The sequence below is a fragment of the Meles meles genome, chromosome 11 (genome assembly GCF_922984935.1).
Source record: "Meles meles chromosome 11, mMelMel3.1 paternal haplotype, whole genome shotgun sequence".
Classification (NCBI taxonomy): Eukaryota; Metazoa; Chordata; class Mammalia; order Carnivora; family Mustelidae; genus Meles; species Meles meles.
Window position 1 is genome coordinate 5,809,619 of NC_060076.1, and position 19,263 is coordinate 5,828,881.

The window sequence follows — 19,263 nt, forward strand, 5'->3', positions numbered from 1 at the left end:
TGGCTCAGTGGGTTAAAGCCTCTGCCTTCGGCTCAGGTCATGATCTCGGGGTCCTGGGATCGAGCCCCGCATTGGGCTCTCTGCTCCGCGGGGAGCCCGCTTCCACCCTCTCTCTGCCTGCCTCTCTGCCTGCTTGTGATCTCTCTCTGTCAAATAAATAAATAATTAAAAAAAAAAGTAGCAAACTACATATGAGGGAGACGAAAAAAGAAGAAACAAAATTGTCTAACAGCAGCACGGGAAAGGGCAGGGGCAATAAAAGTCGGGGGAAGAAAGGCGAAACAAATCAGTAGACTTTTCCAGGGCTACTGTATTAAAAATGCTAGCGATCAGATCTGTGACTCCTCTGCACTCGTATTTTCAGAAGAAAAAGCAGCAAACCGGCACGTATGCCACCAAACAGTCGTCATTTTAAAAGGGCCTGTAGGGGCGCCTGGGTGGCTCAGTGGATTAAGCCGCTGCCTTCGGCTCAGGTCATGATCTCAGGGTCCTGGGATCGAGCCCCGCATCGGGCTCTCTGCTCCGCAGGGAGCCTGCTTCCTCCTCCCTCTCTCTGCCTGCCTCTCTGCCTACTTGTGATCTCTCTCTCTCTGTCAAATAAATAAATAAAATCTTTAAAAAAAAAAAAATAAATAAAATAAAAGGGCCTGTTACGTGCTCATACACACATGCTGAAGACCAGATGCTTGGTACACAGTTGTACTTAAAAGAGAAGAAATCAGGGGCGCCTGGGTGGCTTGGTCAGTTAAGCGTCTGCCTTCAGCTCAGGTCAGGATCCCAGAACCCTGGGATTGAGCGCTGGGTCAGGCTCCTGCTCAGTGGGGAGTCTGCTTCTCCCTCTGCCCCTCCCCCTGCTCATGTGCATGCACGCGCTCTCTCTCTCTCTTGCTCACTCACTTTCTCTTTCTCTCTCAAATAAATAAAATCTTAAAAAAGAGAGAGAGAGAGATGAAACCCTGAAAGGTCTGTGTAAGGAACCATTTAAAGCAAACACTGAGGTTAGGAGTCTTTCTAGCTCAAATGGCAGGTCTGGTGCTAAAATAACCTTCAAAGTGCTACAGACTATGGCACTTGGGTGCATAGAAGAAGGTAGGCAAAGGTATGAAAAATGACGAAGACCCAGAGCAACCCATATGTTCCCGTGATCCAAGCCCGAATGAAATGGAAACCTGCTGTGTTTTGGTCACGCCAATTACCTACAGAGCACCATGTGCTCAAGCCAAACAATGCTTCACTCCATTGGTTTAATACGAGGAAAAGGAGTAATATTCCGCTAGGCTAATGGGTAATTACACAGGAGCTGCCCCTCACGTCCTGCAAAATATGCCAGTTCGATAATCATATCCCCAAACTTAACCCTTCCGCCATGAATGTGAGTAGGAGGCCGGGCACACACGTTTGCAATCTGAGGAGAGATACACATCCTGCTCCTTTGCTCCCTTCCCAACCATGAAGCCACATTCACAGCATTATCTGGTCGTCCTCCTACAGCCTGGTAGGTGCTGGAAGCAGCATCTCCCTTCATAACCTCTGCCAGCAACCCAGATGCCACCCCCTCCTTCACCGCGACATCTGTCCATCATTTACCTTCTTTTTTTTTTTTTTAAAGATTTTATTTATTTATTTGACAGAGATCACAAGTAGGCAGAGAGAGACAGAGAGGAGGAAGCAGGCTCCCCGCCGAGCAGAGAGCCCAATGTGGGGCTTGATCCCAGGACCCTGGGATCAATGACCTGAGCTGAAGGCGGAGGCTTTAGCCCACCGAGCCATCCAGGTGCCCCCATCATTTACCTTCTAAATAGCTAATGGTCAGGCCACTCGGCTGGCTCAGCTGGTAGAGCGTCTGACTCTTAATCTTGGGGTTGTGAGTTTGAGCCTCATGTTGGGGGTAGAAATTACTTAAGAATAAAATCTTAAAAAAAAATTTATCCTTAAAATTAAGAATAAAATCTTAAATTTAAAATAAATCCTAAAAAAAAAAAAAAAGCTAGTTGTCTGTACCCTCTTCTCCCTCCTCTGCACAGCGCCCTACTTTAGGCCCTAATCTTGTACCTAGACCCCGTCTATAACTGGCTTAGTCTATAACTGGCTTATCGCTTGCTTCCAGTCCCGCCCTCCTGATCAACCGTCCACAGAAACCTATCTAAAATGTCAACCCAGGGGCACCTGGGTGGCTTAGCTGGTTAAACATCTGACTCTTGATTTCAGCTCAGGTCATGATCTCGGGGTCGTGAGACTGATCCCCATGTTGGGCTCTGTACTGGGCATGGAGCCTGCTTGGGATTCTCTCTCTCCCTCTCCCCCTGCTCACACACACCCTCTCAAAACAATATAAAATATAAGAAAGAAAAGAAAATGTAAACACAATCACTTCCAACCTAAAAAAACTTCAGTGGCTCCCTGAATGCTACAGACAGGATTCAAATGCCTTCACAGACCATGATGGCCTACATCTGAGGATTTCTTCTCCTCTGGGCTTCACTCCTTATCCACCAACACCACGGCAGTGGATTATTTCTTTTTTTTTTTTTTAAAGATTTTATTTATTTATTTGACAGAGAGAGATCACAAGTAGATAGAGAAGCAGGCAAAGAGAGAGAGAGAGGGAAGCAGGCTCCCTGCTGAGCAGAGAGCCGGATGCGGGACTCGATCCCAGGACCCCGAGATCATGACCTGAGCCGAAGGCAGCGGCTTAACCCACTGAGCCACCCAGGTGCCCCGGCAGTGGATTATTTCTTGCCACCATGCTCATGAGGCTGCCCACTCTGACTGGACTATCTCTTTCCATATGCTTCTCTTAGCTAATTCCTCTTCCTAACATGTAAAGTCTTGAGATTCAACTCAGATACTACCTCTTACAGAAAATCTTCCCTGTCTCACACTCTTAGAAAATGTTCAGGATTCTGCCCCCAACCCCCCGCCCGTTTCAGGGCATGACTGTTAAAAACACCATGTTGTATCAAAGCTACTTGTTTCTGGGGCACAAAGCACATATCTGACAAAAACATAGTTATCTAGAATATATAAAGAACTGTCAAAACTCAACAATAAAAAAATCCAATTAGAAAACAGGCAGAAGAGGGGCACCTGGTTGGCTCAGTTGTTAGAGCACGTGACTCGATCTCGGAGCTGTGAGTTCGAGCTCCATGTTGGGCAGAGAATTTACTGAGAAAACAAACAACAACAAAACCCAAAACACACCTCCCTGTTTCTGTGCCTGTCTCATTTTTGCATTTCTAGTGCCCACCACATAGCAGGCATTTAATAAATGCAGAATGAATGAATTACTATTTGGTTGGTTCTACTACTCAGTGCCATGTTTTACATAAATGTACCTAAGCCGTGTAACTACCCCGTGAGAGAACAAGCATCATTCCTACTTCACAGAGGAGGGAACTGAGGGTCAGAGGAGCATGTGAACACCAGTCTCTTGTGCCTTCTCTTCCACACACAGTCTAAGCCCACCCCACCCTGCACCCTGGCACATTCTTACTCACTCTCCAGGTCTCCGCTTTGATGTCCCTTCTCCACGGAACTGTTCCGTTATGCCAGAAACCAAGGCAGGTTTCTCCTCGCACAGAGCAAAATCCACACATTCTCAGCACGACCTCTAGGCTCATGTGTTCCTCCCCTGCCTGCCGCTCCCCATGCTTGTCTCTCTCTCTCTCTCTGACAAATAAAATCTTCTAAAAAAACAAAAATAAAAAGAGAAGAAAGTCTATACTATATTCAGAATATAGAGGACCACATCTGTTTGCTTTGCTGGTCTGAAACCTCCACGCCTGGATGGCCTGTGGGATCATAACTAACACAAGCAGTCTGTGTTTCCTGAGCATATGAGTGCCCAAGGAGTACACTTGTTTGCACTTGATACTTTTCCTTTGTCTCCTGAGCCGTATTTGAGAAATACAACAAGATCTACCACAGGACAGACATATAACTTAATCAAGACGGTCCTGTATTTTGACACCAGACAGCATAATTACAGATCGAATGCCTAACTGCTATGGTCTGAATGTATGTGTTGCCCCCAAATCCATGTGCTGAAATCCTAGTCCCCAAAGATAATGGTATTAGGAGGTAGGGGTCTTTGGGAGGAACTCATGTCATGAGGGCTGAGCCTTCATGAAAGGAATTAGTGTTCCTGTAAGAGAAACCCCGCAGAGATCCCTCACCCCTTCCACCATAAAGGTACAGCAAGTAGACAGCACCTATGAGCCAGGAAAAGGGCCCTCAACAAAGCAGGAATCCCATCTTGGAATCCCCAGCCTCCAGAAGTCTAAAAAATAAATTTATGCTGTTTATAAGCTACCCAATCTGTGGTATTGTTACAGCAGCCTGGAAAGACTAAAGACTAATGAACACAGAAGTGTAAGCCGTGGACATGAACATGACAAAAAGACAGACAATCAGACATTACGCCTCCCAGTGCAAGAACACAGCACTATTAAGTGGTCTTGCCAAAAGAATCAATCCCAAACATGATCAAGCCTCTAGTCCAATTAACAGTTAAAGGATAGAAGAACACATTAAACTAGAAAACACATGTCCACGCAAAGACACACATGTGAATGTCTGTAGCAGCATTAGTCACGATGGAAAAGAAACGGGAAAAAACCCCAAATATTATCAGGCGGTGAATCAAGAAGAAAAAAATGCGGTCTCTCCACACAATGGAATAGTATTCAGCCATAAAAAGGAATGGGTTACTAATACCTGGTACACATGGATGAACCTCGAAAGTTTAAGTAAAAGCTACAGACACAGAAGACCCCATATTGTGTGATTCCATTTATATGAAATATCCAGAAAGGGCAAATCTATAGAGTCAGAAAGGAGATCAGAGGTTGCCTGGGGCTGAGGGTGGGAATGGGAATGAACTGCAAACCAGCACAAGGGATCTTTTGGTGGGATGAAAACGTTCTGCGGCTGGACTGTGGTGATAGTTGCACGACTCAACACGTTTACTGAACTGTCCACTTAAAACGGGTGAATTTCATGAAATGTAAACTGTACCTCAATAAGGTATTTTATAAAATGGAGCCTAGAGAAAGAAGGAATCTGGGGCACCTGGGTGGCTCAGTCAGTTAAATGTCTGACTCTTGATTTCAGGGTCGTGAGTTCAAGTTTCGTGTGAAGACAATCTAATGCTGCTGTTCTGAGGGGCTCCCTTCAGGTGACTTCTGTTTCCTCGGGGAAGAAGTCAGAATATTTACTTAAACAGAAAAGAAGCCACTAGAGTGTTATTATGGAACGGCCACCACTATACTTATGAAATATGTACATGGGTGAAAAACATTAAGTAATTTAGCACAACAGGAAGAAAGCAACTACCAGAATTACACCAATTCAGTGTGTTTCTACCACTGAGGTCAATATATGTTTTAATCTCTACCAACACTGTCAGTATTTACCCAATGATGCTGACCACCTGACATTTTAATTCTAGAAATATAGAAAGAGCACTGGATTGGGAACCAAGAGACATGGCCCAGTGTGTCCTATTACTAGCTTTGTCTCTAATTTATAACCTATATGAATTCAGTTACTCTACATAATTTAAGGATCCTAACCTATAAAATGAAAACATTCTGAAGATCAGAAGTTCTTAAGTTGGAGTCATAAGCCTGGCCACAGGGTAAACTTCAGTATGATTAAAAAGTCCCAGAAATTCCCCCAAGAATGTTTCGTCTACATTTCTACCTGCACTTCTCTGGGGAGAGGTTCTATGACTTCAGTAGGTTCTCAAAAGGAGTCAAGACTCACCTATCTCCCTGCACTTAAGAACCATTTTAATCAAGATAATTTTTACTTACAAACAACGAAAGCGAGAACCAAAAGTTGGTGCATAGGTCTGGCCAGGGTTTTTAATCTGCATTCTTTAAATTCTACCTTCACAAAATACAATGCCTCCTGGTTTGTTAAAGTGATGTGTTTTAGTAAGACGAACCTCCTATAATCCTACAACTTCTTAGAAAATTATACATTTTGAAAAACACGTACAAGACTTTGGGTCATAACGACTTTTCTACTCCCCAAATATATTAACCTGCTGAGCCGCCTGGAGGCACGTTTTAGCCTTAGATGGCTGTTAGCTGTGAGTTGTAAAGTAAGATCCAAAGGATCATTCTAGGCCCATCATAAATCTCTTCCCTAGACAGACAACGACATGAGTGAGGGAGAAGAGGGCAGGCTCTCTAATTAGAAACACATTTTTAATGTTGGTTTTAATTTCTCGGTCGTGTATTTACAGCAAGATTTGAAATTCCTCCTGGCGATTCCCGTTTCTATCAGTCCAGACGGCGCCCTAAGCCGCACCGGGAAACTGAGGCTAAGGTTTCGCATACCTTCAAGGGGCACAGGAGAATGAAAAGTGGACACCGCCGCCAAGCGAAGTCGGGGATAAAAGTTAGAGGTGCAAAGGGAGGGGGAAGAGCTGGTCGCTCTCAGCTAGGAACCTAGGGAAGTCAGCAGGGACTGCAAGCTCGGCTTCCGCAATCTTGGGGATGAACGCCGCAGTTCAGCCCCTTCCCCTCTGAGGCTCAGCTCGAATCTTCCTGCCCCTTCCAGACGGCCGGAGGACCCCCGCCAATCCCACAGTTCCCAAAAGACCCCTCTCGGAGAGAGGCCGCGCCGGGGGCTAAAAGGGGTGAGGGTGATCGCTCAGAGACCCCCTACCATGGGCCAAAGTTGCCCCCAGCCCAGGAGAGAGGCCTCGGCCTCCGCCCCTCGCCCGGCCCTGGTCGGCCCTGGCCGGCCCTGGCCGGCCTCACCTTGAGCGCCAGGTGGTGGACGCGGCCCAGGCCGGGCTGAGCCAGCAGCTGCAGCAGTCCCAGCAGTGGGAGCAGCCGGACGCCGGCGACCAGCGGAGGACAGCGGGAACCCGAGGGGCCGACTGGCGCCGGGGCGGCCATGTTGTTCCAGCATCGCCAGCCGCTTCCTCTCCCGCCCACTTCCGGGGGCAAAGGGCGGCGACTCCCGGAAGGGCCTGGAAGTGGAGGTCGGCGGCGGGCAGTGCGGTGCCTGAGGGGCTATTTCCTGGGGCGTGAGGCCGGGGAAGTGTCCGAGGGGCCGAAAGTGGCCACCTTGGGGCCACTGAGTTTGGTCTCCGCTGTGAGGACTTTCGGTTTAGCCGGAAGGGGTGGAGCCCTCCCCGCGGTGGTGGCGGGGGGGGGGGGAGATGTTTGAGAAATTTGTGGCGGTTGCCGTGGCAACAGCGGCCGCGCAGGACGCTCCTCCCCCTCTCCCCTCGCGGGGCCTCCTGTCCGCCCCACAGTTTTGCAAGCGACCTTGGGCCTGCGAGACCGCGACCGCAGGGGGATCCGCGTTCTCTGCGGGTGGGAAGTCTGTCTCCGTGGCGACAGCACCGTGCGCGGCCGATGAGCGGACTGGCTTCAGGAGCGGCGCTGAGTCGGTGCAAATGACCGAGTTCCCGGCGTGTCCTAGGTCCCTCGGTCTTGTTGAGGCACCTCACACTAAAATTGCAGACGAGATGGTTGCAGTAATGCGATTTACTGAGCCCTTATGGGGTACCTAGGCCCTTTGTGTGCATTACTGCATTTGGAACAATTGGAACAAATCTTGGTGAGGCAGGGAGTAGGTGTGATCGTTATCCCCACTTTACAGGTAAGCAAACTGAGGCTCTGAGACGTTAAGTCGTTTGTTCCGGGCGGACAATCAAAAGGAAACCGTTCAGTGCTGCGTTATATTATCTCGAGAGTCTGAGTCTCCACGTTTTTCTCTGACTTGTGCGTGGAAACTTTAGGTGCTTCTAATCTGTGGGCTTGATAGCGAGATCTTCAGTAGCGAAGGCAGTCGTGGGTTGCCAAGACGTTACAGAAGAACATGCTTATGAAAATTGCCAATAGACGAGCCCGGTTTAGTTTTTCGGTTCTGTTTGAGCTTGCCGTACCAGCGATGCTTGCTCCTTGTGTGAAATCATTCAAGTAAGAGAGGAGAAAGTAAAAACCACGAGTGTGTTTTATGACGGAATACCGTTCTTGAAGTTTTCATCGGAACTAGGAAATGAAATGAACATATTGTAATATTTTATATATATATATTTTTAAAGATTTTATTTATTTATTTGACAGACAGATTACAAGTAGGCAGGGAGGCAGGGGGAGGGGGGTCACAGAAGCAGGCTTCCTGCTGAGCAGAGAGCCCGATGTGGGACTCGATCCCAGGATCCTGGGATCATGACCTGAACTGAAGGCAGCGGCTTAACCGACTGAGCCACCCAGGTGCCCCAATATTTAATATATTTTAATGGCCCTAACGGACTGCGCTCAGGTTGGAAAAAAAAAAATCAGTTGGGAAAATACAGAATAGGGAAAAGGAAGAATGAGGGAGTCAAGGAACTATATTTTATTTATTTATTTTTTTAGCTGTGTGCAATTTTGGTAAAATCATGAATCTGAATTCCTCCCTTGAATAAAACGCTGGTACAGATTCCGTCACACCCTCTGTAAGGATGAAAGTAGGGCACTAAGGTGGAGCCAGGAAGACCGAGGCACTGTTTACTAGTTGGGGAAGCATATCTCTTCTTTCTCCGACCTCTGATCTCTGGCCGTCTACTATAAATACGTAATCTTACATCTCTGAACAGAATTTTTATCTGATCTTACTACACCATTTTACAGACAAAGAAACAGAACGAGAAGCCATTACTTTAAGAATCCAAGATGATAGTAAATTTAGTTTTCAAAGGATTGAATTTCCAACTCTTCTGCTCCGTGCTTTATATATACATTATCTCATATAATGTCACAAAAATCTTATAAGGTCTATTTTTATTCCTTTTTTTAAAGGATTACGGTGGGTTAGATTACTTTATCCAAGGGCCTCTGCTTATTTGTAAATGACCCAGACGGACCGCTCATTCAGGCCCCAACCACACAGCCCAGTATTTCATCTCTGTCCTGTGTTGTTGTAAAAAATCATTTGCATATTAGGCTGAAAGGGTCCTTCGATAACCAACAGATGCATCTAGCTGGTTAGCAAATTTGAACTCAAATCCAAGGCTCTCAAATGACTTGGTCAAGATCCTATACCTAGTTGTTAATCTTCCGCAACTACCTGTAGAACCAGGACTACGGCCTCCTCCGCTTCAGACCTGGGTCTGTGCATCTCGTACTATAGCTTCCAAGGTTTTCTAAGTCTTACCATTTTCAATCTTTTAAACGATTAAAATCCCAGGGGCACCTGGGTGGCTCAGTGGGTTAAGCCACTGCCTTCAACTCAGGTCATGATCTCAGGGTCCTGGGATCGAGTCCCGCATCGGGCTCTCTGCTCAGTGGGGAGTCTGCTTCCCTTCCTCTCTCTGCCTGCCTCTCTGCCTACTTGTGATCTCTCTCTCTCTGTCAAATAAAAAAAAAAAAAAAAGATTAAAATCCCAGAATATAAGTAACCAATGTGTTATTAAATGAAATGCTAGGGGCACCTGGATGGCTCAGTCATTAATCGTCTGCCTTTGGCTCAGATCATGATCCCAGGGTCCTGGGATCGAGCCTAGCATTCGAGTGTCTGCTCAGTGGGAAGCCTGCTTCTTCCTCCCTACGCCCCCTGCTTATGTTTCCTCTCTTGAAGTCTCTCTCTCTGTCAAATAAATAAATAAAATCTTAAAAAAAAAAGAAACATTCAGAAGGCACTTTAAAAATCAGCAAATGAGAGAACATAGTAGGAACGTAAGTGGTACTTTCTTTTTGGCATCAAGAGATTTCAGAGATAGCTGATTCTCACTTCACTGTGAAAGTAGTTGTTCAAAGAAAAGGTGATTTTTAATTGCAGTTTCATTTTTTTTTAAAGATTTTATTTATTTATTTGACAGAGAGAGATACAAGTAGGCAGAGAGGCAGGCAGAGAGAGTGAGAGGGAAGCAGGCTCCCCGCCGAGCAGAGAGCCGGATGCGGGACCTGATCCCAGGACCCCGAGACCACGACCCGAGCCGAAGGCAGTGGCCCAAACCACTGAGCCACCCAGGCGCCCTGCAGTTTCATTTTTAAAGGCAGTCTGCAATGCTTCGGAGTATTTCTGTTGTTTACTTTTTAAAGCAAGGTGCCGTTTTTGAGACTCTCTGGTTTTCAACTCGAATATACTAATAGGCTTCTAAAAATGGAATGATTAGGAAGAGTCTTAATTTCACTAAGTGTTATAACCGCCATGAAACATTTAAATAGTTTATAAAATAGAAAGCTTTTGTCTTTTAGTTTATGGGAAACAATTTTACAAGGGCTTAAAGTTGGGTTCTTATTATTTGCTTTTTTTTTTTTTTAAGATTTTATTTATTTATTTGACAGAGATCACAAGTAGGCAGAGAAGCCGGAAGAGAGAGAGGAGGAAGCAGGCTCCCTGCTGAATAGAGAGCCCAGATGTGGGGCTCGATCCTAGGACCCTGAGATCATGACCTGAGTTGAAGGCAGCGGCTTAACCCACTGAGCCACCCAGGCACCCCTTATTCTTTGCTTCTTCTCCCTTGGGAATTACTATGTGACCTTCACAGGGTTATTACATACCAATGGTATCTATCCAGAAGTTTGTAAGGAATCGCTTCCTTCAGGTATTTCAGAGCTATATTGTGCCAGTCATTTGTTTGAAATTGAGAGAAGAAAGGGAACACTAGTTACAAAGTGAGGGGCGCCCGGGTGGCTCAGTGGGTTAAGCCTCTACCTTTGGTTCAGGTCATGGTCTCAGGGTTCTGGGATCGAGCCCCACATCGGTCTTTCTGCTCAGCAGGGAGTCTGCCTCCCCCCCCCACCCCTCTCTCTGCCTGCCTCTCGCCTACTTGTGATCTCTGTCTGTCAAATAAATAAATAAAATCTTAAAAAAAATAAACAAAGACTTAAAGTGAAGTGGGTTTTAGACAGTTACTTTTCAAATTTGGTGAAAACTATCTTGGCAATTATATTTAGGCACACAATTTCAGAGTTTCAAGAAAAGATTATTTGCATAATCATGATGCTGTAACTGGAAACAGACATGTTGAGTAACAGAACAAGTTATGCCTGCTTCTCCCTGGCACCATTTTCAAAGGGACATTAAACTTCTAGGTATCGACTGAAAAAGCCTGGAGGAGCTGGAAAGACTCTTCTCCTAAACCTGACTTTTAACCTCACTCTCTTAGTCAAGTCTATTTATTTTTCCATTTCCTCTAACTTTGTAAGATCCACTAAAGTTTGCCACTACTAGTTGAATTTATAGTTTGAACCTAGTACTATTAATGACATTTGATACCAGTTTAGAAATTTCCAGAAACCTTCTAGAAATGAGTGAGTTAATATTTGGTGGTTGTAATAAGGTATAATTGCCATTTGTTTTTATCAAAAGAGTTGGTATTTCAGACCAAAAACCTCTGTAAACAATGTGTGAAGAACCAGAGGTGAAATTGGCGACTGGCCACACATTCAGATGTGAAATATCACTTTCATTCTTTGACTTGAAACATCGTTTCTTGGGCCATGGGGGAAGCCCATCGAATCTTCTCGAAGAGAGCCACCTTGGAAAAACTAGGCCCTGGCATGTCTTAAATCCTGTGAGTCGGAGAAAAACATCCAAGTTCACTTCCCTTCCATTTGGTGGCACAGTGTGTAACTTGCTCAGCCGCAGGACAGCTGGTTTTTCCTGATTTCATGCACATCTCCATAGACCTTCAGGGGAATTCCACAATCAGGTACAAAAATTGGTTGCGTTTAAGATTCTGCTCACCCTAGAGTAGCTACTTTTATCCCACTCCAACTTTTTCCACTTGACTACTTTCTTGGGTCCTTAGTGAGAAGTCTGAATGCTAAACAAATGGCGAATTTTAAGATAGAAACTAGAGGAAGCTATTTTAAAGGGGAAAAAAAAATCCCGAGAGGTTCATTATGAATAGTACTCCAGCAACAGACAACCAATCAATTGTAGCTCAGGCGAGCCACTTTGCCACATTAGAAGTGCGTCGAGGATTGTGTTCCTTGATACAGTAAGTAAAAAACTTCCAGAAAACAAGAGGAAAGGAAGAGGACCCAATATCGGGGCCCTTGTGTGCTAAGCATTTTACACATATTCTTTAATCTTCAAAGTGCTGCTACAAATCTCCATGACTCGGACGTAAGTAGCATTATTTTCATTTTTTAGAGCTCTTCAGCTTTCTGTGCAAGGCTCTCCCAATCCGGCTATCACAAAAGCCGGTGCATGCTGCCAGCTGCTTCATTCAGCCTCAGGACAACCCACGAGGTCCCTGTTTCACCACTGAGGAGCCAGAAGCTTGGTTTAAGTTAGCTTGAAAAGGTCACACACACACATATCTAGTAAGTAATGGGACACTAAAATCTCGATTTAACAGTTACAAAACCTCTCTCCTGTAAAATGGATAAGACAGAGATACCTATACATCAAAGGTTCTGAATGAGATGTTTATTATTTGCTAGCAGCATTAGAATTGTTAAAAACCCTAGTAGAATTCTTGGCCGCTAACTACATAGCGACCTGTATAGGGTCTCTAATAATGTCCATGCGGTCAGACATTTTGACGAAAATTTATATAGTCACCCACCGAGATCAGAACTTTGTAAATCAGTGTTCTTCAAATGTTCCTGAGAGGTGAATCAGGTTGGCTTAACCCCAACTGACCTGTGTAATTCACGCACTTACATACAGAGAGTTCAGAATACCCCCTGTGAATATGGATTACTAAGTAGGTTAGGTCCCAGTGATTTGTTAATAGTGAGAATTCTTTGTCTTAGAATTATTCCCTCACCATAAGAGAAATGGAAGTGGATTTCGTTGTTGGAAAATACTGTGCTGTATTTTATCTTTTTTAAATTTTTTTCTGCTGGGTTCTCTTTATCCTGAACTGCATTTGTTTCCATTGCCTTGAAATCAGTGGTGCCTTTTTCCTTTTCTCTCTCTCTCTTTTTTTTGGGGGGGGGGGAAGATTCTGACATTTTCAAACCTTTTCCAGGTACTGCCCAAACCTAATGGGGTTAAAGATATTTGCAGTGTGGTCTAGTTAACCTGGTTTCAGATACTTACGCTACTGTGACTTCTAATGGGTTCCTATAACTATTTCCTGCTTACTCACCTAAAAAGGTTTCACTGTCATGTCTTTTTTTCTTCTGCTGTCCCTTCCTCCTCTTTACCTTCTTTAGAGCAGAGGGTTATTTTTCCTCCTGATTAGCATATTTTCACAACTGGTCACTCTGTTTTTGAGAAGTCTCCAAGAACTCAGTCAAGATTAGGTCATTGTGGGGCGCCTGGGTGGCTCAGTGGGTTAAGCCTCTGCCTTCGGCTCAGGTCATGATCTCAGGGTCCTGGGATGGAGCCCCACATTGGGCTCTCTGCTCAGTGAGGAGTCTGCTTCCCTGTCTCTGCCTGCCTCTCTGCCTGCTTGTGATTTCTCTCTCTCTGTCAAAAGAATAAATAAAATCTTAAAAAAAAAAAAGATTAGATCATTGTATTTGACTAGGAAAATATTTAAGCATTGGCAGGAAGGAAAATTGAGTTGATTACAGAGCAAGGTCTTGTAAGCTAACCTGCATTTCACTTCCCATTTCCAAACAGCAAACTAAATTGTGAGGCATAGTTTGAAATTCTAAGCCCTCCAACTCACCCTGGCTATTAATTGGCCTTGGGAGTAAGTGGGGGGGGGCATCCTGATTGTTATAGTCTAGCAGGCTCCGGACGGAGGTAAAGAATTCTCAGCTGGTTAACAGTGAGAGCAAAATATTTAAACACACACACTAAAATCAAATGAGTAGGGGGCGCTTGTAACTCAAAGAAGACCAAAACAGTTTTGACAGTTTAAATTTATGGTTAACTGTGTCCAACAAAGGAAGTAGACTTGTCGGTTTATCTGCAAGGGTTTTCTGCAAGGGTTTTCGGCTCCACCCTGTCATGGAGGAGAATGTAAACTTGTTGAGGTGGGTGGGTGGGTATTGGAGATACATCATTGTACAATATTTCTAAAGTGGGGCCCATTTTAGTTCAAAGTTACTCAGAAAAGCCTGTAGCGTTAAATAAGAGAGAAAAGTACAGGAGAAAGGACCCAATGATTCAGAAGAAAGTTGGAACTCCAAAAATTCAACATAGCTTCTTGGGAATATTTGTGTAGACCTTTGGAACACAGAGAAAGAAAAGGGGAGTATCTACCTAAAAATCAAGTCAGGAGGAGCTTGGCTGGCTCAGTTGTGGGAGCTTGCAACTTTTGATCTCGGCTGTAAGTTCGGGCCCCACTGTGGGTGTGGAGATTACTTAAAAATAAAATCTTGGAAAAAAAAAAAAGTCTGCTGTTTCCCAACCATGTTCCGGGTAACAGGTGTTCATCTCCTGATCCTCACCAGCACAGGGTAAGATGGAGGGTTATCACCTCCGTGTGGCAGGCGGGGGGGCTCTGAGCTTCTAGAGAGAGGTGGAGTCATTGTCTGAGGCCACCCAGCTAGTACATGCGGGAGGCTGGGTTGGAACCCAACGCGTTAACTGTGGACCCAGCGTTTTTCCCACTAAGCGGCAACGTGATTTCACGTCTGAGCGTTTCTTGGCTGAACAAGTTGGTAACCAGTGGTTTCAGAGATTGAAAATCACTGCTTGTAAGCCCTGCATTCCTTCCACAGCCGCTCAGAGCGGCTTCGACGTCCCTCCCTATCTGTATCTTGGCCTCGACGTCCCTCCCTATCTGTATCCTCCACGGCATCACCAAACCAGGCCCCGCTCCCAACGCGCAAGTCTGCAGGTCACCTCGGGCCTCCGCGGCTGCTAGGCGGTGGGGAAAGAGCATCCCGAGCGAACTCTGATCGGCTCGAATGGGTGCCAAGGAAAAGTATTGTCCGTAAGTCCAAATTGGTGCTTGGCGCAGGGGAGCAACCTCAGGCCTCGGTAGAGCACCGGTAATGACAGGGGCCGGCTTCGTTCAAAGGCGAGAGGTTGTTCTAAGAGCAGAGAGTGTGGTCGCTAATGATAAAGTCGGCGGGGGCAATTCTCCCGGTTCCCGGTCCCGGGCGCCCTCTGGACCCCCGGGCGGTGCCGGCAGGCTGGAGGGCGCCCAGAGGAGGGTGGGCCGGGGGAGGGGGCGGGGCGCGCGCGTGCGCGAGCTGTCAGGCCGGCCCCGCCCCCGGCGCGGCTCCGCCCCCTCCCACCGCCCCTCCCACCGCCCCTCCCTCGCTTTCCCCTCCCCTCGCTCTCCGGGTGTGGGGCGGGCTGGCGGGCGCTGCGGCGGCCGCGGCGGCTGCTTCCTCGGGCCATTTTGCTGAGGAGCGACGGGGAGGAGGAGCCGCTGAGGAGACCCAAGGCGAGGAGCGACGAGCCAGAGGAGGCAGCGGCCGCGCGCGTGCCGGGCTTTCCTCGATCGCGGGGATCTCAAGGGGCGAGGGGACCGCCGGGGAGGGGGACCGGAGAGCCGCGCCTGCCGCGCGGCGCGCCCCTTCCCGCCCCCTGCACCATGAGCTGGGGCACCGAGCTCTGGGTAAGTGTGGGGCCGGGCCCGCCGGACTGGGGGGAAGGTGGCTGGCGCGCCTAAGCAGGGGGCGCGCGGGCCGGGCTGCCTCGGTGGAGGCGATGGCGCGCTGGTCGGGGTCCCCGCGGCCTGCGGAGGAGACGGGGGGGCTGAGTGCCCCTCGTCGGCCTCGGCCCAAGTAGGAGGTGCAAGCCAGATTCGCCCTTCCGAGGCGAGGGGAGCTGGTGTGAGTACTTGGCCGCCGGAGGAGGGGGCACGGATGCGGGTCCCCCCGGCGGCCGGAGGAGGGGGCGCAGATCTGGGGCTCCTCGGCGGCCTGAGCTGGGGGCGCGGATCTGAGTCCCCGGCGGCCCGAGCAAGGGGGCACGGACCTGTGTCCCCCCAGTCCCGGTGCTTGGTTAGGCATCCGGGTCCCCCCCACTCCGGCGGGCTGGGCAGGAGGTGCGGATCTGAGTCCTCCCGCGGCCCGGGGAGGGGGCGCGGATCTGGGTCTCCCGGGCGGCCGGGGCAGAGGGCGCGGGCCGGCCTCCCTCTCCCCGGCGCCCCGAGGCCAGTGTGGTGTGTGGAAAGAGCAACCTTAATCCCTCGGGGCGAGTAACCGTCGCGCGGCTGACCAGCTCCGAGGGGGGCGTGGAGGCCCTCGGATGTTCCCGGCTGCGTTATTTGTTCGGGCTCCCGAGCCGCGAGTGCCTGGGGCTGTTCCCCCGGCGGAGGTGCTCCTCTCGGGGGCGGGGCGTCCTCGGCCCGGCCGGGTCTCAGGTCTTGGGGTTCGGGGTGCAGGGGCGAGAAGTGGTGTCTTCCCTCTAGAAGCGAGGACTTTTGACCTGTGGCGGCGCGGGGCGCACTTGTAGTTCTAGACGAGCAGCTCAGATCCCGGATTTGCGGCGGGGACTGCGGCGTTTGGCCTGGAGGGGAGAGTAATCCGAGTTAGGGGGAGAGCTTGTGTGACCATGTTCAGGGGGAGGCATTCGCGGGAGAAATAATTCTTTAACTGCTCAGAGGAAACAGTTTAAAATGGGGACGGTTGGCGGCGAGGGGAGCGCTCTGAGATCCTTAACCTGGGACTGCGGATGGGTAAACAAGGCGCGCCGTGTCTGGAACCTCTTGCTGGAAGCTCTCTCCCCGGAGCCGGGCGACCAGGGGATGCCGAGGCAGTGCACAGGCCTCCCCGGGGAGGAGAGGCTGTGGCCGGTGGCATGGAGCTTGTTTCTCTGCCTTTCCCTGGATTCCCGGGGAAATCACTGGGCAAGGGATGGGCAGTGCGGTGTCGGGGGGGTGGGGGGTGGGAGTGGATGAAATCTCTCAATCATTGCTCTGAAATGTTCTCAAAATGAGCCATTTCCCATGATGAACTCGGAATGTGCCTCCTTTCGGAATTCCATTTGTGAAGGGTGTGGAGGAGAAAGTGTGGGGTGGTGGTTGCTGTCTGAGCTGAGGCCAAGAAATCTCACGTCAAAATAAAACAAGGTTAGAGCAGCTATAGAAACAGAGCTCATCCTCCCTTAATTTTTTTTTTTTTTGGCTTTAATTGTTTTTACATAACCGTTTCTTAGGCTCAGAAACAGCTACTGTTATTGCCACCAAAATCCTGAAGGCAAAAGCTCCCTTAAATGAGTGATTTTTTTCCTATAAACATCCTCTTGTCTAAAAGGACTCAAGATTTCAGCTGATGTTTACAAATACTCATTTTTAAAAGAAAATAACTGATAGTTTTAAATATTTGTACATCTTAGGCAAAGTCTATCATTTAAGGGCACTGTGTCTTTCCTCTTCCATTCCTTCTCCACTTCCTTTGGCTCTTTTTAGCTTATCTGGGGTGGGGGAACAAATCAGAAGTAAATTTTATCAAGATAAGAGAAATCCTGGCACGCTCTCTTTTCGCTTGTTCAAACAAGAGAAAGGATCGTGAGGGGAAAAATACAGTGTTTTTTAAGTGCAATAGGCAGGATTAAAGGGGCTGGATACAATGTGGACATCCCAGGGATGTTAGTGAGTGGCATAAAAGGCAATGGGGAAGGAGAAGTTAGCTGTGGGAAGAAAATCGTAGAGTAGCTCTAATCACCTGCATTGTTCTGTAGACTTACTTTAGGGGGCTGCAGGGGTGGGAGGGAAAGCAAGGACAATGTTGTTGAAAATAAATAGGAACTGAGGTATCTGTGATATATGATAGGAAGTCTTGATTTGGTTCAAAATAAATTGGGGTAGGGATGTTGGCAAAACAGGAGTGGTCAGGAGTTGGTGATTGTTGAAGCTGGGTGATCGGCATAGAAGGGCTCATGATGCTGTTGTTTCTACTGTGCATGCTTGGAATGTTCTACAATAAAAGTGAGTGGAAAAGATTTCTAAGGAGGGGGTGTGTGAAAAAGCATTTCACTAGAGTATGAGCTTTTGGGCTTGAGTGGTTTATAGTTTAATAGGGGGAAAGGAATAAACACATTATTTGTACTAGTCAAAGAAGTGCAGTATTTGAGTTATAGAGTGAAATGCTAAGAGGTTTACGGGCAACAAAATGTCTCTTTTCTGCTGCTTTATTTTATTAGTATTTGAGATTTTTTAAAAATCGGCATAATGAAGGATTCTGAAAAAGAAGCTTCCAGTCCTTCAGTGGTAAGAGACTGGGTGAAGTGTCATGTTGGGCCGCGCCAGACAGTCCGGCGGAGAGCAGTCATTGAGGGTTTTCCCTGAATGGTGGCTTGGACTCATGCACGTGGGTAATGAGATAACGATAGGGTGCAAAGCCCAACTTGGTAGAATTATGTTTCTAGGTGGGGGAAGGCCGCGCTATGGTTTGGATGGGCATAAGTTATTTGTAACAGGTGGCTGCAGAGACAAGTACCACCAGGTTTTACACATTTTTTTAGGGCTTTAGTCAAGATCAGCACAGGTTTTTAAGACCCACGGGTTTCTAATGGGCACTTTACACTTGCGAGGCCTGCTTTCAATGCACGTCCTCCTTTAGGTGAAGTACAGCCTTTCTTTCTGGGGCACCTTGGTGGCCTAGTTGTTGGGTGTCTCCCTTAGGCTCGGGTCATGATCCCAGCGTCCTGGGATCGAACCCCATGTCGGGCTCCCCAGTCGTCGTGGGGCTTGCTTCTCCCTCTCCAGCTCTCCCGAACTTGTGTTCCTTCTCTCATCTCTCTGTAATAAATAAAAGAAATCTTTAAAACAAACAAACAAAAAAACCCTTTCTCTCTCTCTCTCTCTCTTTTTTTTAAAGGATTTTATTTATTTGATAGACAGAGACCACAAGTAGGCAGAGAGACAGCCACAGAGAGAGGAGGAAGCAGGCTTCCTGCTGAGCAGAGAGCCCGATGCGGGGCTCCATCCCAGGACCTTGGGATCATGACCTGAGCCGAAGGCAGCGGCTTTAACCCACTGAGCCACCCAGGTGCCCCTCTTTTTTTTTTTTTTTTTAAACACCTCTGTAGGGTTACACTTTCATATTCCAGGAAAGTTTGAGAAATCATGGAATGTCAGGAAGTTATCATACCACTATAAAAATGAACTCAAACCCATAATTTGTAATAACTTTATTGGATTAGCTTGTATTTAAATGGAGGCTTTCTATTTTTGTATCAAAAGTTCATAACAAATGGCTGTTTTAAAGTGATTAGGATATAATTATGTAATTTCTGTACAACTCTTAAATTTTTATTTTTTTGTAGTTTTTTATTTTTTATTTTTATTTTTTTAAATTTTAAAGTTACCTCCACATCACACATGGGGCTCCAATTCACAACCCGAGATCAAGTTGCGTGCTCTACTGACTGAACCACCCAGGGTCCCCCACCCCACTGCATATTATTCCCTTTTAATCAGCTCTTTATTTTTTACTT

General features: G+C 47.4%; 2 protein-coding genes across 18 annotated transcripts in view; one reads left to right on the top strand and one right to left on the bottom strand.

Moving 5' to 3' along the window:
• Nucleotides 1-8,095, bottom strand: part of GPR107 (G protein-coupled receptor 107) — a 77,979-nt gene extending 69,884 nt beyond the window's left edge. The window contains exons 1-2 of one of the 2 annotated variants that reach the window (XM_046021925.1): nucleotides 6,774-8,095; nucleotides 3,498-3,686 (exon numbers count right to left, since the gene is read on the bottom strand). In XM_046021925.1, the coding sequence (XP_045877881.1) occupies nucleotides 3,498-3,686; nucleotides 6,774-6,914 (330 nt within the window). In that variant the 5' untranslated portion in view covers nucleotides 6,915-8,095. The remainder of the gene's footprint in view (nucleotides 1-3,497; nucleotides 3,687-6,773) is intronic. The other variant, XM_046021927.1, reaches the window with a different exon arrangement.
• A 7,082-nt stretch (nucleotides 8,096-15,177) lies between these two features.
• Nucleotides 15,178-19,263, top strand: part of FNBP1 (formin binding protein 1) — a 144,538-nt gene continuing 140,452 nt past the window's right edge. For 15 of the 16 annotated variants that reach the window (XM_046021909.1, XM_046021908.1, XM_046021911.1 and 12 more), the window contains exon 1: nucleotides 15,277-15,436. In XM_046021909.1, the coding sequence (XP_045877865.1) occupies nucleotides 15,413-15,436 (24 nt within the window). In that variant the 5' untranslated portion in view covers nucleotides 15,277-15,412. Of the gene's footprint in view, nucleotides 15,437-19,263 lie in introns of all 16 variants that reach the window. The other variant, XM_046021924.1, reaches the window with a different exon arrangement.